Source organism: Heloderma suspectum, chromosome 11 (assembly GCF_057233095.1).
Source record: "Heloderma suspectum isolate Gila_16-S chromosome 11, 16-S_ref, whole genome shotgun sequence".
In the NCBI taxonomy this organism is placed as follows: domain Eukaryota; kingdom Metazoa; phylum Chordata; class Lepidosauria; order Squamata; family Helodermatidae; genus Heloderma; species Heloderma suspectum.
In genome coordinates this window covers 11,516,554-11,540,186 of record NC_139468.1, presented here as the reverse complement: position 1 = coordinate 11,540,186, position 23,633 = coordinate 11,516,554, and the positions used below count along the sequence as shown (strand labels likewise).

At 42.8% G+C, this 23,633-nt stretch overlaps 1 protein-coding gene across 11 annotated transcripts in view; it reads right to left on the bottom strand.

Annotated features, from left to right (window-relative positions):
* The window catches only part of SCAPER (S-phase cyclin A associated protein in the ER), a 238,025-nt gene that overhangs the window by 47,274 nt on the left and 167,118 nt on the right, over positions 1 to 23,633 (bottom strand). For all 11 annotated transcript variants that reach the window (XR_014785311.1, XR_014785312.1, XM_084816787.1 and 8 more), the window contains 2 exons: positions 21,008 to 21,131; positions 3,273 to 3,502 (listed from right to left, as the gene is read on the bottom strand). Coding sequence is in view for 9 of the 11 variants with exons in the window: in XM_084816787.1 (XP_084672913.1) it covers positions 3,273 to 3,502; positions 21,008 to 21,131 (354 nt within the window). In the remaining 2 variants the exon portion in view is untranslated. The remainder of the gene's footprint in view (positions 1 to 3,272; positions 3,503 to 21,007; positions 21,132 to 23,633) is intronic.

Genomic DNA, 23,633 nt, shown 5'->3' with positions numbered 1-23,633 from the left:
ATGGTGTAATTTAAAATTCAATATAGTGTTTTAGTGTTTTCTGTTTTAATGTGTGGTTAGAAATCCAAGCTCTTAAGATAGAGAAGAGTTAGAAATTTAAAAACTATGTGGAGCAATGAATAATGAGACACTTTAAACTGCAGAAAACTTCAAATACACGTTTCTTATTTTTAAACGTGCATAAATATGCAATGTAGCTTTCTATGATGAGGCTTATAATTCCTGGTTTCTTGGCCCAAGTTTTATTTCCCTGAAATAATGTTCTCTGTCATTCTGTACAAGTTAGTGGCTCAGTTCACATATCACAGCAAACCACGATTTCAACTACCCATGCTTTAGAACTCAAAGCATAGTCTGAGCTTCCAAAACAAGCAAACGATGCTTTACAGCTGCTGGTCTGTTTCTGTTTTACATCAGCTTTTACATCTCTGTCTTCCCGAAGTACAGCAAAAGCTATACCCAGGGGTTGCCACTTCAGACATCATGCCAAGTCATAGTTAGCACAAACCATGGTTTGCAAACTCACTTCAAGCCATACTTTCTAATTCTGGTTTGCTGACCAACCAAACACACTAAAACAGGCTTGTTAACTCAGACATCACATGAAAGTATAGGTAACCACAGTTTAATATGATGTCTGAATTTGGGTTTTCCCAAAGACTACACAGATTTTTTTTAAAATGGTGGACGTATTATGGAGGTTTCTTAACTGACAGCAACTACTGCCTGAGGAAGTCTATATTAGAAGAGCACTATGATAAAAAATAATAAAATATGCATATAATTCAGAAAATAGTGAGAAAGAGACAAAAGTGTTAACTTAAATAAAAATGGTGTAGCATGCAAGCAAGGATAGATAAAAGAACAGAAAGATAAAGAGCTGTTCATCCAAGCGTGTATCCTGCCATCTAGAAATTAATGTATTAGGTACGGAATTTCAAGTGTATCTAGTGCAAGAGGTCAGTGCAAAAGGGAGGCCAGGGTCAGTGCAAGGGGCAGAGAGGTTTTGAAGAGATGGCAAAAAGTAATTTATTAAGAGAGAGATCTCCTTGGAAAATTAAATGTATCCTTTATCTCATCTTTCAGAAAAGACGGTGGAAGACAGATGATAGGAAGGAAGGACGGAAAGAAAGAGAGAGAGAGAAAGAAAGAAAGATCTAGAAGGGGGAATACATCTTACTGAGAGAAGAAACAGACAAAAGAAGGTGGATATATTACTTCCGCACTGTTCCCCAATACAGCTGTTATGTTACTGATATTGAATTGAAGCAAAACATCGGTGTTTGAGGACAGAGAATTTGTAACGTCACATCTATAGTATTTAGGTAACAACATAAAAAAATAATTTGTAAAACTACAGTTGTAGGGTCAATTATTTCTGATCTGTATCAGTTTCATGTATACTTTCATAAGTCTGTTCTGTTTCGTTTCTGCATTGATCTGTTAATTGTTGTTGTTTTTTTAAAACCCACACTGAATGCATATTTAAATATCCATTTTTTTAATATGTTTTCTCACCCCCAAAATGCATTTCTAAATGCATTTTCTCAAAATATGCATTTGTACATGTATTCTAACCTAAAATATGCATTCCTATACGCTTTATGGTGTGATTTTTTGAGCTGAAAAGAGTATCGCAAAATTTGGAGAAGTGCGAAATCCGAAGGATAACTGTATTTCCATCTACTCATTAGTCTGGGAAGTACAGATCAGATCAATTCATTTCAAAATGTGGACCAAACGACATCCTCAAGCATGCCTAGTTACACCAGTGGTCCAGCTAGCTCAGTATCACAAACACTGGCTAGGAGAGACCTTCCAGGGTTTCAGAAAGGCGTCTTGCCAGCAATACCTGCAGGTGTCATGGATTGAACCTGGGACCTTCTCCTCTACTAGCACTGCACTATGGCCCTTGCCCTTAGACCTTCTGATGTGATCTAATTATCATCAAGGCACATGCCCTCATCTCTTGCTGAAATCACTGATAGAAGGAACAGCTTATCGTGGGAGCCACATTAAAGGGTCTTTTTGTTTTTGTTTTACATAGTAGCATATCAGAGGCTATTCTAATCAAGCCAGGTAGATCACTACTGAAGTGACCCATTTGATCAAACAAGGAATTGACTTTTATTCACCATAAAAAGATGAGTAACTGTGGATAATAACAAATCGGCGTGGAAGGAAGGGAGGCAGTTGTGTGCAACGTGTTCTTATTAGGACTAATCACATTCACCGTATTCAATGACTTTGAAGAAAGAACATGTGCTATGGGGCAAAATAACTTCACTAGGAGGTCACAAGAGAAGTGAATACTTATGAGTGATTTACATTTCAGAAGAAACTGGAGTGTCAATTTCTTAATTCTGGATGTTTTTCTACATGCTTTTGGCACTACAAAACAAACAGAGGTAGGGGCCCAATTTTCCCCCAGATTTATTTGGAAGAGGAATTTTGGTCCATGGGGTCATGAAGAGTCGGACACGACTGAACAAAAATGGTTCAGTTAGGGACTTCTAGCACAGGCAGTGATACTAACAAACCTAATTAAAGAAGACCACCCATATTTGTATTTTCTTTATGCGTCTTGGTATAATATCAAAGAAGAAGCTGCTAATCTTCCACGGGGAGGGGACATAGCATATACTTTGTATGCAGAAAGTCCCAGGTTCAATCTTGCCATTGCTAGGCATAGTACATAGTAATTAGCAAGACGGATCAATTGCTGGCAGTTCAAATGAGCTTCATATTTATTTAATGCCTTTATAAACCCCCTTTCTGCCAATGCACTCAAGGTTGTTCACAGTTGAAGTAATGGGCTACTATTTAATAAACATGAAATGAGAGAAAATGGACAGGGAAGGAAAGGGAAAACCAGCAAATTCAGGTTCCATGGACACCACAAGAGATATTTCTTGGAGGAGGAGAAGCCAAATGGTACTTGGTCCTACCTGGGCCAATGAAGAGGCCTTTTCCACCTTGTCTCAACTGCTGGCACAGCCAGGTAAAACAAATTACTGAGGGAAACAGTTCTGGGAGGGGAGGCAACAAATGACTATTGGTTCCAGCTCAGCCAATGGAGAGGGGCCTTGCTGTCTTATCTCTCCCTCAGAGGCAGCATAGTGGAACAGCTGTGGATGGAGACATTTCTGGGTGAGGAGCCACCAAATGGCAGATGGGCCCAGCCAGGCTGATGGAGGGGCCTTGCTGTCTCACCTTTCCTTCTGAAGAGGATAAAGGAAAATGCTAAAGACATCATCCAATTGCTTTCTTACCTGATAAGGTCTTGTATCCTACTGTTGAAGACTTCGACTTGGGAGGTCTTGTTCTTCATTTCTTGCATTAATTTTGGTGCACCAATCTGGTTGTTTCCATAAGGTACACTGGAGATTAGACACCCAAACACCATAGCCACAATTCTTAGAAGTCCAGTTGTTAGACCTTCAAATACTTGCTTGTTTGCAGTTCTTCCTAAGTTAGCATTATGGTCATCTGGAACATAAACCTACACACACACACAAGCCAGAATAAATGCACTGCAAAATTTCAAAAACAGCATCCAATATTTCCCTAGTTATTTTGTTAATTAGGTGTTACATTTAAATTATACGTTTAATTGCAAAGAGCAAGAATGGAGTGGTTCATTCATATTTATTTTATTATTACATTTATATCCTGCCTTTCTTCCTGTTGCAAGGAAACCAAGGTGGCTTACTTGGTCCTCCTCCTCTTCGTTTTATCCTCACAACAACCCTGTGAGGTAGGTTAGGCTGAGAGACCATGACTGGCCCAAAGTCAACCAGTGAGCTTCATGGCAGAGTGGGGGCTAGAACCCGGATTTCCCCAGTCCTAGTCCAATTGTCATTTGTTCCCTGCTTTTGGCAGTCAAAACATTTTAGACTGACCTCAAGTTTGAGGGCAGTTAATCCTGTCCTCCATGAACTTATTTTACTCCCTTATATTGTTAACTAAGTAATTTCCCTCCTTTCTTCCAGATTGAATTGAAGATGGGATACATGGGGTTCCCAAGAGGCCTCCCATCCAGGCATTGACCAGATCCAGACCTGCTTAGCTACAGCAAGGTGGCTGCATTATATGCCTTCAAGATCCATGCTCCAAGCAGATATTACTGGCCACTGTATTAATTGCATATCACAAAAGGACTAATAACTGTTCAACTTTTATCAAAACCATTTGTGTTTTCATGTCCCTCTACCATTTCTGGTTTACATATATCAGATGGTCTATATGCTATTTATTATAACTTCACACAGATTGGTGCAAATTTTATTTATGTTGACTTGTGCTACTTTGATAAGGATATGTAGAGGGAGTCTGGTAATTTTTTTTCTTGTAATAATCTGATGACTAGATACAAACAAACTGACTTGACTAAATCAAACCTCAATAAAGTAAGAGAGAAAGATGATGTGTTTCACCAACTGTGTGAAAACCAAGTGTTTTTAGTCCTTTATGGACATTCTTCTTGGGGTAAATGAACATACTGCCAGGGGAAGGGGGGGAGCAGCATCAGTGTGGGAAATCCTTCTCTGAATTACTCACGTTCATTAGAACATGTGTTGAGAGCCTCCTCACATACAACCTGCTTCAGTGATGATGCCCACTTCACACATTCATTTAGCCCAGACTGAGTATCGGGAAGGGCTAAAATGTTCTGTTTTGACATGGGGTTTCTTTGATTTCTTGTTTAGGACTCTTGTTTAGAACTTAGCCAATTAAGATAGGGTCATCTCTTGTATACTCCAGAGAGCTCTGAATTAAGATTTCCTCCAGAATTTTTGAATTTTAATTACAGATCCTGGCACAGATGCATTAAGAACTACTACATCATATTGGCCAAGTTCTAGAATGTAGCTAAGAGATTTCAGGCGTAATCCAGTGTATGTTTCAAAAAAAAGTCCTGCAACACCCAGCATTCTCAAGCCTGCCCTCTTATTCTGTGTGTGTGTGTGGGGGGGGGGGTAGATAGAGCAGTTGATAGACCTAGCATTTTTCTTCAGCCTGGGTTCTGGACGTGGTTTTGTTTTCCACATGGAGCTGTCCAACTAGGGGATGCTGCTGCTGAAATTTTTGTGGGGCTAGAAGGCTGGTTCCAGAACTGACACAATGTGGTAACATGGATTCCTCTGGGAACTTCAAGCTAACATCTGTTCAACTCTTGAGAAAAGTATCTGTGGCTGTACATAAAGTGTACAGAAGATACACTTAGATACACTCCACTGTCTTTTCCTGGAGGCATCTGACTGGCCACTGTGGGAAGCAGAATGCTGTGCTACAGGGGGCAGAAACTCAGCAGGCCCATGGGCCAAATCTGGCCCTCTAGAGTACCCCAACTGGCCACGCTCCTTTTCCCTTTCCCCCATCCACCCACTGTTTGGTGGCTTCCCAGCTCTAGTGCAATTTCCCCCCTGGATTCTGGAAGGTTGAAATGTCTCTCCTAAGGCTTACTTACTGGCAGTAAGAGCTTTAAGCTAAGATATGCTGGTATTTGGGGTATTTTTGGCTACCCCTACCCAGCACTGGAACATGGCTGCTGAAAGTTTCTCTGAAATGAAATTTGGGCCTCAAGCTGAAAGAGATCCCGTAGCCTTGCTTTACAAGATGGACCCATGGACTGATCCAGCAGGGCTTTCCTTATGTTCTCATGGTGATCCACTTCATGCAGTCTCCCAACTGCCTTTAAACTTTAAAAGTGCATTATTAATAATAAAGACGAAGATAAACAGAAGGAGGTGTGCCTCAGTGGTAGGCTGTCAACTTTGCCCAGAGCTGGGTGCCCATCTGGGAAGGCAGGCAGGCAGGCAAGTTCTCAGGGGAACTTTGGAATGAATATCAGACAGACAACTCTGCTTTCTCAATGCAGAAATTATGGTAAAACCCAACTTCAAATTGGTTTCACTGGAAAAATCTTTTCACTTAACTGTATGACAAGCGGAATTGTAAAATGCAGCTACCCCATAGTTTAGTGCCGTATCCTTCCAGGTGGGAATATGGTAACACTTGGCAACAAAGAACAACATGCAGATTTTTTTTTTTAATTCATTAGCTCTGTGCCTTGAGTTGGTACTTAAAATTCATTGTAATAGTCTGTTCCTGGTAGTGAGCCAAGCTAAGAAGTGAGAAGTCTTCAGCTACTTATTCAAGTTCAGTTGAAGAAAGAATATTATGTTTCTCCGGTAATTTACACAGACTGCAGTAATTCACGCCTAATTATTTTGACTGTCTACCAAAGTAGATGGATTGTATTTAAAACATGTGCACATATTTAATTAGCACGTCAGATGCTACAATTTAGAATCCATTAACATAACAAGCATTCTCTGTACAAGATACCCACCCCTTTTTTTCCTTAACCGTTTTTGGCTTAAACTACACACAATGCTGGGAGATCTACAATCAATCTCCTGGCAGTTTTTTTTTTTTTTTAATGAAAACTCAGACTGGTGGAGGCTGTGAAGCTGACTCCAGAGTCCCTGTATTTTCTCCCCATCAGTAGAAAAGCAGAAGGTCCCTTTTGACTGCACACACACACATGCACACAGAACAGCCAACAAGGAAAGCGGTTAATCCCCTTCTTTTCGAAAAGAACATGATTCATTTTGGCGGCTTTGTGACATCAGCAACTACAACACCAATCCCTGTTAACTTTTTACAGCTATTTGCGTAGAGCCACTTTGAGCACTATTTCCTGTGAAAAGGTGGGATAGAAAATTATTATTATTAATTACATTTGTATACCGACTGCCCCATAGCCAAAACTCTCTGGGTGGTTTACAGAAATTAAAACACAATATACAAATTTAAAAGCCATTTACATAAAAATAAAGAAAACACCACCATCACCACATATGTATGGAGGGTGGGTATTAATGATACGGCCTTTCATGTTGTGGCATCCAGAACCTGAAACAGCTTGCCAAGAGAGGTCCATCTGGCCCCACTGCTGCTTGCCTTTTGGGGGACAATGAAGAGAGTTTTATTTCGGCAGTCTTTCTCTGGATGCTCCTTTTAAATAAAATCCTATTATTAATGTTTGGCTTTTAGCAGGGAGTGAGTCTGCTAAATTTAGATGTTTAAAGGTTTAGATGTTGTTGTTTTTTCAATGTAGCCCTCTTTGTTGTATTATGTAAGTAGTTTTTATTTGAATTTGTCAGCTACCTTGATTATTTGTTATGGAAAGGGAGGATACAAGTGATAGAAATAATAAAACAAAAGAAATGCTTTAAAATAAAATTTAAAAACTCTGGGTGTTGCACATCCCTTCCGAGCAGGGATGAGAAACCAGTGGCGTTCCAGATGTTTTTGGACATCAACTCCCATCAGCCCCAGCCAGCATAGCCAATAGTCAGGGATGATGGGACCTGCACTCCAACATCTGAAATGCCACAGGCTGCCCACCCTTGTCATAGGATGAGTAGGACTGGCCCATGGGGCTCTTAATATATGTAGATAATTTACATACAATGATCACTGGGATAGATTTAGACTTAAGTCTAAGCATGATTAAAAGTAAACCCATTGAAACCCAAGAGTAAACCGATTGCAACAACAACAACAACAACAACCTAATCCATTTATAGACCACTTACCATATCTAAAAAGATATCTCGAAGTAGTTAATCAGTGGGACATGTTAGTCACATCTTACTTGCCCCATTGATTACAATGAGCCTACTCTATGCATGCTGAAGTCTGGATCCAACCTAGAATTCGTATCTCCATTCCCATGCAGATCAATTCAGTAGGCTTGCATGTCTGCCAGGGGCCAGGGTCACCAGCAACAGCAGTATGCTCAGCTACCCACTCCCTCATTACTTGTCTTTGGCCACATAATGAGAAGACAGGATACCCTGGAGAAGATGCTGATGCTAGGGAAAGTGGAAGGCAAAAGGAAGAGGGGCCGACCAAGGGCAAGATGGATGGATGATATTCTGGAGGTGACGGACTCGACCTTGGGGGAGCTGGGGGTGGCGACAGCCGACAGGAAGCTCTGGCGTGGGCTGGTCCATGAAGTCACGAAGAGTTGGAAGCGACTGACTGAATAAACAACAACAAACAAGGCTGTAGGTGGGCTGCTCATACCTGCTTAATAGTAAACCCAGCTCTGGTCTGTGTGCTACATTTCAAGACTGCAGACTTGGCCTTTCCTTTGCTCTCCCTGCCCCCTGCCTATGCAATTTGTGTGGAAAAGCTATTATATATTCTGTAAACAAAGCAGAAAGGAGACATGAGGTGAAGGACAAGATGGCACTGCTCCCATTCCATGTACAAAAGCTAACTAGACTGGTGGTTCAATGTTCCTCCAACACTGCCAATGGGACAGCATCCTCTACCACATCTGAAGGCAACAGGCTAGCTTAGGGAGCAGAGGACAGCCAGCGTGGTCCACAGCTCTCTCCTCCAGCACCTTGTTGCAGCCTCCCAGCATCTAATACTTGAGGTGACTGTCTCACTCTGCCTAATGGTTGGGCTGGCCCTGCTTCACTGTTTCTATCCTGGAACCCAGGAACATTAGTTTGTCTCTCTTTCCCAAGCAGCAACTGTCACTCCAATATGTCTCTGGTCTTCAGGTGGCCTTGTCACATTTTAGTCCAACCAACTCTTCTGACTGACAAGAAGAGTTTCATTGAGATTTTATTATGTTGCTCTCATAGGCTAACATTTTACCTGTGGGATTTCTAAGCAGCGATACATGCTTACAAGCTATTGTGGTGTTATGGTCAAAGTGAAGAGATGACCTATTATCTAGGCTTTTGGAGAGCTAGTTTAAATAAGAATTGATGGCTGGTGGCTACTAGGCACTAGCCACACTCCACTTGCTCAGGGGTGAAGAGAAATAGTTTGCCAGTGTTCAAATGTAGCCAGCAAAGGACAGTAACTTGAATGTTACTGCAGGTTGGAAGGAGGAACCTTGGGAAGGTGGGCTCCTTGCTCTTGGGGAATCGATCCTGTTTAAAGACTAGCACTGCGTAGATACATGCCAGCTCCCCGATACTCAACTTACATATCTGTAAGCAAGTTGATAACACAAAAACACCTTAAGTCTCCAATCCTCTCTCCTTATTGTCCTCAGAAAAGGCCATTCTTTGAACTTCCTTCTGTTCAGGGAGGTGCGAAGCAATATATTACCTTGAGTCTGGCCTTTCTAAAGTGGAGATATGCATTGTTTTGGCATTAGCATGAACCAACCTGTTGAGAGGAAGTACTTGCAAGAAGCTCACGAACACACCCACCATTTAGTTTTCCTGTCTCAGCCGCTGGTGTCTCTACTCCTGGTTTTTTGTCAAAACATAGATCTTAATGATTATGGCTTTCCTTGCATTTATGTCTAAAAGGCAGCAGAATGAAGCTATTCTGAATACAGAATAGCTTCACAATTGCTTCATTAATATGATGAAGATGGCAATCCTAGTATACAGTTGCCTGGGAGGAAGCCTCGCTGAACTCAGGATGCAATCCTACGCATACTCACTGGGGAGTAAGGCCCACTGAACTCAGTAGCTCTTACTTCTAAGTAGACATGCATAGGATTGTGCTGTTAGTGGGACTTACGACTGGGCAAATATGCTTGAAATTGGATGAAAGTTAAGAGAGTGATCTTGATGCAATCTGTATTTTAAAAATATCCCTTTGAAATTTTAAAGAAATTACTTGGTTTATAATTTGTGTTAAGCAAGAAGTAACACTCCAATGGAAGAAAAAAAATCTGTTTGCATTGGCTCCAGAGAGTTTGGCACGTAGCTCCAATGGAAAAATTGAAACGACAGATTCGTGAAGGTAATATTCCACCTGTTTATCTTGTAAATGCCATTAATGTACTTGTTGCTACGTTCTTTCTGTATGGCTTCATTGACATTACAAACTCTCCCATTTATTTGGTTTTGTATGCAACTGTTTTGCTCTTCCGATTTGCAAAAGGACAAATATGACTTTTAAAAATCCCTTTGGTGTACAATTGTATGAAAAGAGTATCTATAAAAGACTCCAAACTGTATTGAATTGAACTGTATAGTATTGTCTCTATAAAAGAGTCCAAACTATTAAAAACATGGTTCTTAGATTGGTGTTCTATCAACTCTCTTTACTAGTTCCCCTCTACTCAGCACTGGTTAGGCCTCATCTGGAGTACTGTGTCCAGTTCTGGGCACCGCACTTTAAGAAGGATGCAGACAAGCTGGAGAGGGTTCAGAGGAGGGCAACAAAGATGATCAGGGGACTGGAAACAAAGCCCTGTGAAGAGAGACTGAAAGAACTGGGCATGTTTAGCCTTGAGAAGAGAAGACCGAGGGGAGATAGGATAGCACTCTTCAAGTACTTGAAAGGTTGTCACCAAGAGGAAGGCCAGGATTTCTTCTTGATCATCCCAGAGCGCAGGACATGGAATAATGGGCTCAAGTGACAGGAAGCCAGATTCCAGCTGAACATCAGGAGAAATGTCCTGACTGTTAGAGCAATACGACAATAGAACCAATTACCCGGGGATGTAGTGAGCTCTCCCACGCTGGAGGCATTCAAGATGAGGCTGGACAGCCACCTGTCAGGGATGCTCTGACTTAGATTCCTGCACTGAGCAGGGGGTTGGACTCGATGGTCTTGTAGGCCCCTTCCAACCCTACTTTTCTATGATTCTAAGAGGGGGAGGGGGATGCTAAGTTGAAGTAGCCGACATTATATTATATTATATTTATTAAACATCTCATAAAATAAATTTGTCTAGGCATTTTACAATAATAATGATACTACAAATAAAATCAACGATATAAAACTAATAACTGTGTTGATACAGCATACGATACAGTATCAGGTATAAGAGGTAAAACCACATTGCAGGGACTAGGATAATAAGACACAACCATAATAAAATATTTAGAAATACTTTAAATACTTTAGACAATTTCAAAAGCCTGGGAGAACAGGAAAGTCTCATCCTGGTGCTGAAAAGTTAGCAGTCTGGGTGGCAGGGGAGCTTTCCTTGGGACAGCATTCCAGAACTGGGGGGTGGGGGGAATGTGGGGAGCACTTGAAAAAGGGCTTTGTGGCTTTAATCTATGTATGTACCATTTATTATCTACAGAATTTATGTGCCACTTTTCAAGCATATGTTCCCAGGGCAGCAGACAGTTAAAAGAATAACACAGTGGGTGAAATCCAGCGCATAGCTCAACTATGGAATTTGCTACCACAAGATGTAGTGAAGGCCACCAATTTGGATGGCATTAAAACAGGATTGGACAAATTCATGGAGAAGAAGGCTTTCAATAGCTACTAGTCCTGACAGCTATATGCCACCTCCAAGTATCAAAGGCAGTATGCCTAGGTACACCAGTTGCTGGGGAACATGGGCAGGAGGGTGCTGTTGCACTCATGTCCTGCTTATGGGTTTCCTGTGGGCAGTTGATTGGCCACTGTGTGAACAGAATGCTGGATGAGATGGACCCTTTGCCTGATCCAGTGTGGCTCTAATTAAGTTCTTATGTTTCCCTTCTTGCCACCCTCTTCAGCCGCCCCCATCTGCTCTGGAAGATCCCCCAACACCCCAGAGCAGATTTTAAGGACACATTGGGGGGGGGGGGACTGTAGAGGGGAGGGAGAATTGCCTGTTCTGCTGACAGAAGCTATTTTATCAGCAAGAAGGGTTAACTGGATACAACCCAGTACAATAAAATTCAACAGTCAAAATTCAGCACACAAAAACAGGGGCATTCATTCACTAAAGCAGGCCAAACCTAAAACGATTAAAATCAGCCACTCCACACGCTAGAATGCTTGGGCATCAGAATGACACCTTCAATGGGCCCTGAAGAGAGGTCAGAGTGAGCTCCTGGCGAGCTTCTCTGGGGGAGGGCATTCCAAAAGTGAGGTGCCATCACTGGGAAGCCTTGCTTTGGTGGGGCGGGGAGAAGGGCTTCCAATGAGTGGGGTTTTGGTTGACCTTTTTAGAACAGGACACTCTGGCCTAAACCACAATCCCCACTGATCTTCCAGATTTTACAACTAGTAGAATACCTGCCAGCTTGACAAATTCACTATTGGCTGTGGGAGCACCCTAGCTAAGTCACAGCTTCAATTCACTGACAACCAATTGGGGAGATGGACATGGTTTCTTTGTACTGGGACCTAGCCACGGGAGAGGGAAAATACTCGAGATTTGGGAAGATGCCCCAACCCCCAATGTCTTACAGTGCTCAGCTTGGAATGGGGAGTGTAAAAGCTACAATATCCTCCACAATGGAGGGGCCACGGCCCAGTGGTAGAGCACATGCTTTGCATGCAGAAAGTCCCAGGTTTGATTCCCAAGCTTGAATGCCTATAGAAAGTCTGGTATGATGATCAAAAGTTCAGTCTTCAAGCTCTGCTTCTTCTTATGGAGGAGGAGACACACTATAGCTCAGTGGCAGAGCACCTGCTTTGAATGCAGAAGGTTCCAGGTTCAATTCCTGGCATCTCCAGGCAGGGCTGGAAAAACTCCTGACTGAAACCCTGGAGAGCCATGGCTGGCAGTCGGTGATGACAATACTGAATAGATGGACCAAGGGTCTGAGTCAGTGTAAGGCAGTTTCCTATGTTTCTAAACTTTAAAAATCCAAAAAACAAAAGTGGAACAAGAAAGTCTTCTACACTCAACCTTTAGCCTGCAATATCTGAAACACACACACATGCACGCACACACGCAGTCTTAAGCCTTGCACGTGCAATTTACAGCAGACTGAAGGACAGAGAAGAAATGTTAGAAGGGCTGTGCTAAAAAAGAATCCCCTAGGTTTACCTTAAGTATCTCTTGGCTGCCGCCACAGGATAATATTTTGTGACTACTTTTCCTCTTAAAAGCAGAATCTGTGTCTCAGTAGGATGCCCTCAGAGGACATGTACTCAGGGGTGTTGTACACCCTGTGCTGTTATCTCTGATCACTGCGTTCCTTGTGTGTCTGAACCCCGTTCTCATAATCAGTGGGGCTGCTGTGGTTTCTGTAGACAGAAAGCCTCTGGGCTTGCCCGAACAGAAACGGGTTTGGAAAATGGGGCACTTCGGCAGAGTATTTGTAGTAAATACCGCCAGCTCTCGCTCTCTCTCCCTGCACAAAATGGAACAATTAAGTGAGGAAGCTGGGAACTGCTCCCTAAGGTGGGTGGTCTGCTGAGGTCAGGGTTGAGGCCAATTGCAGGGCGGTGGAAGGGGAGATAAAGCTGACTGGCATTACCTGGCCGGGGACTAAACAAAGCTTTTAGCTCCTGACAGTTCCAGGCCTTCAGTCTTAAAGGCAGAAAACAAGAAGAAATAACCCAGAGAAGAACCAGTGTGAGTCTGCCTTCATATTAAAGCAAGCCCCGCTGGTACCCAGTCAAACATAAAACTGCCATTACTTGGACTATGAAGCTTGTATCTATAAGGGAATAAACTCTGCTCCATCATTTATTCAAATCAGAAGTGTGACACAAATGGCTCTGTTCAAAAGCAATTTAAGTCACAAAATGCAGTGGTAATCAGAGATTCCATCTCTTTAGTTTTAAGATTGTTTAAAAAGGGAGGGGGGAGAAGAGAAAAAAAATATCATTTCAGATGCTCCTTATGTATGCAAGTAGAGAGAAATGTCCACTAGAAATGCCTAGCAAAATACTACGTTTATTTACTATGATTTTAGAAAAAGTATATCTGAGGTGACTCACATTAAAAACGTCATCTTGAGTGCTATTTTTTGGTAGAAAGGCAGGGTACAAAATAAATAAACAAACAAACAAATTGAAATACACGAAACTCTGCGCTCTTAAATAGTCGTTGCTTCATGTGTACTCGAGAAAGTATGTCTACTGAGAGAGCCACTGTGGTAGAGTGCTCAAAGCCTTCCCCAACTTGGTGACGTCCAGATGTGTTGGAATACAATACCCATCATTCTCAGCCAGCATGACTATTGGCCATGCCCCCCATATTTTGGGGGGGCACTTTGGGGACATCTGGGCAGACTAGGACTCGGAAGACCCAGCTTCAAATCCTTGCTCAGCCATGAAATTCACTGGGTGTGGCTATCTCTTTTTCAGCCTAACTTACCTCACAGGGTTGTTGTGAGGATACAATCTGGGGGAGAAGAACTGCATATGCTGTCCTAAGCTCCTTGGAGAAAAGGCAGGATATCATGTGGGAGGATTATGTAAGACTCCTTGAGCTCTATATGGAGGAAAGGCAGAGTATAAATGTAAGAAATAAACAAGATATAAAGAGCCAGTGTGGTGTAGCGGTTAGAGTGTTGGACTGGGACTCAGGAGACCTGGGTTCTAGTCTCCACTCAACCATGAAGCTCACTGGATGACTTTGAGCCAGTCACTGACTCTTAGCCTAACCTACCTCACAGGGTTGTTGTGAGGATAAAATGGAGAGGAGGAGGATCATGTAAGCTGCCTTGGGTTCCTCAGAGGAAAAAAGGCAGGATAAAAATGTAATAAGTTATTATATAATATTACATATTATTATGTAATAATAAATGTAATAAATAAACAAATAAAGGGATGTCTTATTTCATAGGGAATAAAAAGAAGAAAAAATACATTCTTGTAGGAAAAAAAGTTTTAAGTGTTGTAGTCATGCATGTTTTTTTCCGAATTCGGATTTAATTCAGGTACTGTATGTAAGAGGCACCGAAGTCAAGAATCCCAATATTTTGCTTCATTTTGTTGCCTGGCTTAGGAAAGAAATGGTGGAAACATTTAACCCACGGTTACATTCTGAGGGGAATACCAAACCGAATGAACAAAGGCACCTAAGACCATGTTCAGGGTGAGCTCAGATTGCTTGCTCACTTGTTCAGCTTGTTATTTTCAGAAGCATTTGGAAATGCTCCTTTGATCTACCTGAGAACACCTGATTACGAAATTAATCTGTCATGCCCCATAGAGGTTATTTTTAAAAGCACAAAAGAACAGGTACTGAAATACAGTACATACTCTCCCGCACCTCCAATTTAAGACATACTCTAAAAAACATTTAATTTAAAGGTTTCCTCATGAAATCCATGGTTTACATATGTGTCTTTCTAGGAACTGAAACATCCCTTTGCAGAAATGTCAATAAATCACTGTAAATTTGCTAAGAGTCAAATGCTAAATATTTTGTTGGAATTATCAATTTAAGCTTCCCGTTCAAACTGAAAGAGTGATCCTCTCTTACATCTATTCAGTTCTTTCACTCACAAAAAGATATATGTAATTTTGATCTGTATCACAAAAACATGGGCAGCTCCATGGCTCAAGACATGCAAAGGATAGCATTTTCACCAACTTGATTCACTAGGCTTACCCTTCAATTACCTCAAACCAGTTTGTAAAAACCACACAGATATTCTGACAGATTGTTCCAAGAAGTCTTTCCTCAAAAAAGTCTGGAGTGGAGACTGCTTTGTCCACATAGCTATGGCTGCAATCCTATACATTTTTTACCTAGGAATAACCCCACTGAAAACAGTGGGACTTGTTTCTGAGTAGATATGGACGGGATTGCGCCGTACGTCTCTTGATTCTGAAAAGCTGCTGTAGTCAAGCAGTTAGATGAGGGATAAGTGGATTGTTTTGCCACAGAGAACACTAACGCTAACCCATAGGGTAGTATCCAACTGTATCGTTCTGCTAGCGCAAATGATTCTGCACTACTGGAAAACCAGGTTCTGAAACCAAGAGAGAATCCAACTAAAGATCCACTTGTTCAACTGCTTGCGCAAGAAGTCGTGCAACCATTTTCACAAACAGGCTATGTGTTCCACTAGTGCATGTTCTACTAGCTCAATGTGCAAGCACATCTGCAAATGAAAGATTCGGGACAGCTCTGTTAGCACTATTTGAGTTTGTGGAATGACACCACTGGATACTGCCCTGAGTCAACAGATAACTGGAAACTCTCCATGCAGTGATCTCTGTTGTTTACCTTTGGAGACAGTCTGTAGGACCCACTGCTCTGGTATCCAGGCTTACCAGACATCAGCAGAACCATGAAAAATCCCTGTTCTAGGCTCATGTGGGGAGGAAGTGGTCAGCAGTCAGTCCTGCTTTCATTGAGGCGACTGCTTGTTGAAGGAATCATATTTTTTTTGTAATGGAAAACTTTTGCCTCTTGATCAAAACCATCCCCAGCCACCACAACCGATGGACACACTGGCTGGTTATGATGGCCGTTGTAATCCAACACAACTGGAGGCACCAAGGTGGGGAAGGCTGATCTAATCAAAGCGCTTGAATGCCTATAGAAAGTCTGGTATGATGACCAAAAGTTCAGTCTTCAAGCTCTGCTTCTTCTCATGGAGGAGGAGAAGCACCATAGCTCAGTGGTAGAGCAACTCCTTTGCATGCAGAAGATCCCGGCATCTCCAGGTAGGGCTTGAAAGACTCTTGCCTGAAACCCTGGAGAGCCATTGCTGCCACTCACTGTTGACAATACTGGGCTAGATGGACCAAGGGCTGACTCAGTATAAGGCAGCTTCCTATGTTCCTACGAGGAGGGAGACAAGGAGTAACCTTGGTAGCACTCATCTTTTCACCTACATCTGGAAGTACCTTGTTACCAAATGGTCTACATACATACAAAATCCAGGAGAGAGAGGTGCAATGCTAAATGTGGAATTCTCTCACTTATCAAAACTTGAAATCATTTCTCTTTTCCTTATGAGTGACAGTATGTGGTAAACCTTTTAGCACTCCCTGCTTAAAATTTGGTAATGTTGCCAGGGGGCAGATAAAACTGACTCAGGGTCTGGATTCAGCCTACGGCCACTAGTTAACCATCCTTAAAATAGGTTACTCCTAAAGCCCTGAAATGGTGTTTGTGCTGCCCCCTGCTTGACAGGGCACACTGCCAGACAACAGTGCCCTCAAAGATATCCCCAGCAGCATTCCTGAGGGACCATTATGTTACAGGGAGAAACACCCTCTGGCAAGATGCTTCTAAATATCACAAGTGAGTGATAGGGGATTGCGGGTAAAGTGAGCATCGTTCCAACCTCAAGACTCAAACTCCCCTTGAGTCTCCTTGAAATGTTTGGGATGAGGTGACCTGATTCATCTGAGAATGTGATGAAAAGAGGTGTTGTTCCTCACAGCCTGCCACCGCCTACCAAGGCAAAAGAACAACTGAGAGTTATGAGGGGAGGAAGACCCTGGCTTTGAACTTTGGAAAAAGTCTGTCTCCTGCTGGCTGAGACAGAAACAACCATCCACTGCGGAACAGAATCTAATAGGGAGAATTAGCACTTCTTCAGGAGTAGGCTCTGCAGTACTATTTAAGTGAAAAGTGGAAGTTTTTGGCATCGAAATGGATTAACTGCTGAAGGATTTCTTTTATACTTCAACCACACAAGCTAGGGTCTTTCAGCAGAGAAACCTCAACCATATTGTGGCTTTCTCTGTACAACACAGAGAGCACTAAATGGAGGATACCTCAAATTGTACACCTTGGTTCCTTGGGGGAAAGAACTGGAGGAAAAGAATGGACATGTGACTACTGAGAAGCAGAATTTACAAGTTGCGTTCAGGCTCCTTTTGTCTACAAAGAGAGCCTCTGGTGGGCCTCCACTTAAGTATTTGTCAACTGTCCTATGGCTTGTTGATTCTAACAGTGCAATGTAAATTATTTAAGTCACGTACATAACTTTTCAATTAACAAACCGCTTGGCTCATGAAAACACACACACACCATTTATAAGTAGCAATCCTAGACTAAATATCTCATGATGAGCAGGTCACTATCAATTATAAATGAGTTTCTAATAAAATATTTAATGTCATCTGAAATTAAGTGAAAGTTGAAAGTTTTCCCATTATAATGTTTCTGTCTTTTTTAATGTGATTCGCAAAACTTGTTAAGATCCACATAAAGATATGCATTTATAAAAATATATAAAAAACAATGCCGAAAAGAACACAAGAACTCTTTGGCTTATTTTCAAGGATCAAACTACAGGAAAGGGCAACGGACCAGTTTGTGTAAACCTGGGCCTGCTCCAATCCCATATAAAATGGAGGATGGCTGATTTTTAGAGCTAAACATGCCCCTGCCTACTAAACATTTACCTCCTTGTGTCATCTCTCCTAATGTCACTTTCTTCCTAGCTGGGTTTTTGATATGAGAACTAAGCCCAACTGGAAGGAAAATGACTGGGACTAAAAGTTATGGGGAAGAAACTGGTGGGCATGGGATGGGTTCAGTTCCCTTCACCCAGACATCCTTTGGCTCTAAAAAGTGACCTATACACCCACTTTACAAAGGATTGGGATAGGCCTGGTGTTACGGTTTGAGCCCCTCCTTCCCTCTGCTCCCCTGCCCCCCAATTTGCAGCCTCGAGGCTGTTTTTGGTTTAAAAAAAATGCCAGGGGAAGATACACATGCCTGGCGTTGTATCTAGCTTGGGGCTTACATCAGTAGAATTCAAGCAAACACAGTAAGGCAGCAGGATACAGTGAACTTCCCTCTATGCCATTCAGTTTTTCACTGGGGCACTTTTATTTACAGCAGGGGTTGGCAATGTGTGGCCCATGGGCCACATGCGGCCCCTGCTGTCCCCCCAAATTGTAATTTAAGAAAACAAAATGGCTTCTGGAGCAGCCATTTTGAATCCTCCCCCCCCCCTTTAGTGCCCTGTAGCTACTATGGAGCACCAAAAGGGTCAAAATTACCTTGAAACAAGCTACCTTCTACCTGTTTGATGCTCTGCAGCTGCTCCAGATGCCTTTTTTCTGTGCTGGGGGCGGGGAGGAGCAGCTTGTGGGGCAAAAATGGCCCCCAGACCTCCCAAAGTTGCCCACCCCTGATTTATAGCCTTAAAAAGTGCCACTATCAGTTAAACAAGAATGAACAGTTGTACGGTACAATTCACCTCTGCATAAGAAGAGTCCTGCTGGATTGGACCAAGGATCCATCTCATCCAGCATCCGCTTTCCTGCAGTGGCCAGCCAGAGGCCCCTAGGCCGTCCACTAGCAGGAAAGGAAGGCAGTAGGCCTCTCCCACTGTTGTGCTTCTTCATTTGTTTAAAACACTGATACCCAACCTTTCCTCAACAGAGCTCAAGGTGACTAACAAGAATATTTAAAACAATGATAAAGTAACAGTACACAAAAAGCGACAGAATAAACACTAAATTGGCAGGATAAAAAAGATGAAATGTACAAGCAGCCATTACAATCGTTCAATCAGACAGTTTCTAGCAAGTTAAAAATAATTCAGTGTGAGAGTAACCTACTCATGGGCCAAAAGCTTCCCGAAAAAGGAAGTTTTGAGCAACCTTATAATAACAACCTGACTGAAGGCCATTAAAGAGGAGGCAAGCCACTGAGAAGGCCCTCTTCTTGGTCCCAACTAAATGTACTTTTGGGGACACACAGGAGGGCCACCACTAAAACTCTCAGTAGGCGTGCAGGCTCATGCGGAAGGAGGCAACTTGCATGTTCCTGGAGGCAGCATGGAGGCAGCCTGACTAGGATCCAGTCATAGCCTTATTCTCCATGAATTTGTCTCATTCCCTTTTAAAGTCATCTCCATTGGTGGCTATCTACATCTCGTAGCAGCAAATTCCGTACTTAAGGATGTAATCTGTGAAGATGCATTTCCTTTTTGTCTATCCTGACTCTCCCACCAATCTGTTTCATTGGATGACCCTGGGTTCTATGGTTATGAGACTCTCTCTATCTCTACAAACTTCTCCCTGTCCACTTTCTCCACATCACACTTCATTTTATAAACCTTGATCATGTTCCCCGTTACTCACCATTTTTCTAAAGTTGATAGCCCCAAATGTTGTAACTGTTTCTTGTAGGGGAATTCCTCCAGCCACCTGATAGCTTTGATGCCCTTTTACACCTTTCCCAGGTCAAGAATGCCCCTTTTGAAATACGGCAACCCAAACTACACACAGTATTCCAAAAGTGGCCGCATGATAGATTTGTATAACTATAGATGGATATAAAATTGAAGTGTGTGGGCAGGCTCATAAAAGCCAGGGATGTTGAACCTCTTTCAGCTGAATATCATTTTGGATAAGTGTGTGTGGGGGGGCACATTCCAGTGGTGGGCGGGGCTGAAGGCAAAAGGGCGGGGCCAAAAATACCAGCATATTTTAGCTTAAAGCTCTCGCTGCCAGTAACTAAGCCTTAGGAGAGGCATTTCAACCATTTTAGAATGGGGAAAAAACTGCACAAAAGCTGGGAAACCATCAAACAACTGGTGGTTGAGGGAATCTCAGAGAGCTGAATCGGAACCCCAAAGGGTCTGACTGGGAACAGAAGTGATCCAGATTTGGCCCCTGGGCGTGAGGTTCTGCACCAAATTCTACTGGTTCCTGGAGAGGGTTCAAAGGAGGGCAACAAAGATGATCAGGGGACTGGAAACAAAGCTCTTTGAGGAGAGACTGAAAGAACTGGGCACATTTAGCCTTGAGAAGAGAAGACTGAAGGGAGATATGATAGTGCTCTTGGAGTACTTGAAAGGTTGTCACAGAGAGGAAGGCCAGGATCTCTTCTTGATCATCCCAGAGTGCAGGACATGGAATAATGGGCTCAAGTGACAGGAAGCCAGATTCCAGCTGAACATCAGGAAAAACTTCCTGACTGTTAGAGCAATATGACAATGGAACCAATTCCCTAGGGAGGTGGTGGGCTCTCCCACACTGGAGGCATTCAAGAAGAGGCTGGACAGCAACCTGTCAGGGATGCTTTGACTTGGATTCCTGCATTGAGTAGGGGGTTGGACTCGATGGTCTTATAGGCCCCTTCCAACCCTACTGTTCTATGATTCTATGACATTAGCCAGAGTGAACTTTTCAGCCTTCAGATGAGGAGCTGAACTGATGGCCTTTGAAAATCATTTCCAGCCATACAGTTCTTGTACTTTTAAGTGTATTTTACAGAAAGATATGGATATAAGTGGTCCAGCTATATCAAGTACTTATATTCAATACTCAAATACGATTTCCCAAAGCTATGACATTAACACTGTTCATTCGGAGTTAAAATAGTACATACCATGAATTGGTGCATCAGCAGGTCCATCAAAAAGGTGATCTTGTTGCTGAATAACACATAAGTGCAGTTTTCCACGCAGTGACTGCAGGCCAGGCGGTAAGCATTTATTGTACTGCAGAGTGACCTAAGAGATAAAATGACATTTTAATAATATTAAGGAAAAATTGTCAAATTGTTCTGGGAGAGGAGGAGACAAATTATACTGGGTTCAACAAGGTTGATGGTGTGACTCTTGCTGTGTCACCATTCCCACCAGATGTAGCCAGACAGAATGAGGAAATGGTTTGCGGTGTGCACAGCACAAGAAAGCATTCTAAAATTTGATTGTGTGAACCTTTATTTTTTCCGGCTGTCAGAGAAAGCAGGATTCCGACATTCATACAGCAGTGTGGGCTTATCTTCAAATAATTTGGTTCTTTCTGTGACAGGGGTTATTACATCTGTCCAAAGTAGTCTCAGCATCTGCTCTGTGGCCAACATCTATGCATGAAACTAAAATAGATACTCTGAAACCTGCGATCTCCTAAAAAGCATAATCTCTTTGTACAGAGTGTAACAAGATAAAAGTGTGAAACACATGTGGATCCGTAGACCTGACGTCCTTAAAGTGACACATTCCAAAATGTAGCCTTAATAAGAGAATATCTGCATTTTCTGAATATCTGAACATTTTGACCACTATCAAAACAGGACTTTGTCGATCACATTCAAGCATCTTTTATAAGAAATCTAGCATTAAGGGAAGAGTAAATCAATGGCCAATTTCATTCCAAAATCTTCAGGGACGAGAGTATATGAAGACCATCTTTCTAATAGATAACACTCAACTGAGGTGAGTTTATAAAGGCATGGCTGCAATCTCAAACATGCACGGGGGTAGCAAGGTGTGACCAAAGAGGGAGCAGGGAAACAAAATACACCTGAATGATTGTGAAGAATAAAAAAAAGGCCATAACCATTTGCCTTTGAGACAACCGGGACTGATACCTTTGATTCCAACCTTCAGGGAGCCATTTGCGCCTCTTAGGAGTGTGGAAAGAACACAAAAGGCAGCTATTTTGTACTCAGCTCGGTACAGTTGTAAATGACTACACCAGGTGTCAGTCTGCAGTCAAGTGGAATAAATCATTATAGTATTGTTGACAATTAAGGCCTTTGGCAAACTTTTTTTTGGCTGGAATTTTGGGCACCCCTGATGGCAAGGCCACACCAGCTCCTTCGCTTAAAAGGCTGAAATGATGTAAGCCAAGGTAGTGGTTGGCAACTGGCGGCCGCTGTCCATCTACCCTTGCAACTCTGGGCATCTCTATACCAGCCTAAAATCCTGCATTTAAAACAGGGCTTTCTGCTTCCGTTTTAAATGCAGGATCACAACTCCCTTGGTCATGCACTTCCTTTCCTCCCACCTCTTCCCCGCTCCTTCTCCCTGTATCTGAGTCTTCCGTTATCTTTCACTGATCTCGCTCCTCTTCTTGCCGCTTTTACTCTTTTCACGGAGGAAACTCAAGCAGAACACAACAGGTAATTTGATAGCACATTATCTGCAATCTATTTAGAAATGGAACAAAGGGCATATAGTGCAGGAGACGCCTTGGATAATCACAGCATCATATAAAGAGCCTGCAAACTTCCGTGAAGGAGCAATCTCAATCGCAGGATAAAAGCTCCGTGTGAAGAAAGCCTCTCTCGATCTCATTCTCTCCAGGTTCCTTCGTGGTTGAGAGAGGGACAGAGATACAAGAAGCTGAGCAGGAAGGGAACAGTCTTGGCAGCACCAAGGAGAAGAGGAACCCTTTTGCTGGCATCCTCCAGTTTGATCTCTTCCCTCCAGCCTACAGGTAACCATACCCTTTTTCTGCCCTCCTGTACAAAACTGTCAAGATCTAGGAAGAAAGCCTGAAATCCATCTGCTCTGGCAGAGGGACTCATGTGCTTCTTGCTTCCCAAACCTGCCCAATGCCTGGGGCAACATCCCAGGTGCAACATCTGAGGCACTCCATGCCTGCTTTGTGAAGGTGTGCCAGTCTCATCTGCCCACTTCAGGAGAGACAAAATGGAAGTCCCCCCTCCAATGAGCCCTGAATACAGGCAACAGAAATGGTCACACACAGCAGCAAAGGAGTCATATGCATGCACCACAAGCAACTATCCTTAATGTGTGTGTGTGTCCCCTTTATATAGGGGTAATTTGGAAAGGCATGCATGTCGGCATATCTAAGGGTTCCCCAAGGTATGCAGAAACCTCTGTGTTTGGTGGTGTTTTGCTTGCAAACCAATCGGCACACGGCCACTGACATTGCTGTTACAGAAAACAAGGAGGACTTGCATAGAGATGTGAAGTCTTGGGGTGGGGGGAAAATCCCTATTTTTCCCAAAATCCCTTGTGGGGGGGAAATCCCTGAATTTTTCCAGTCCCCTCCCTCTACTTTTGTTGATTTTTCCCCCCAGGCCTCCACATCTCTAGATGTGCAACAAAAAGTCACAGTGTATCCCCACTTCCAGAGTGACGTGCTCCTGTTCAGGGCTCCAGCCAACCTGGAACAGGAACACTGTAGTGCAGCTCAATGGACTGGGATGGGGGAGTTTCAGGAGGCAGGAAAGCAAAGAGGCCCCCTCTGAGGCATTC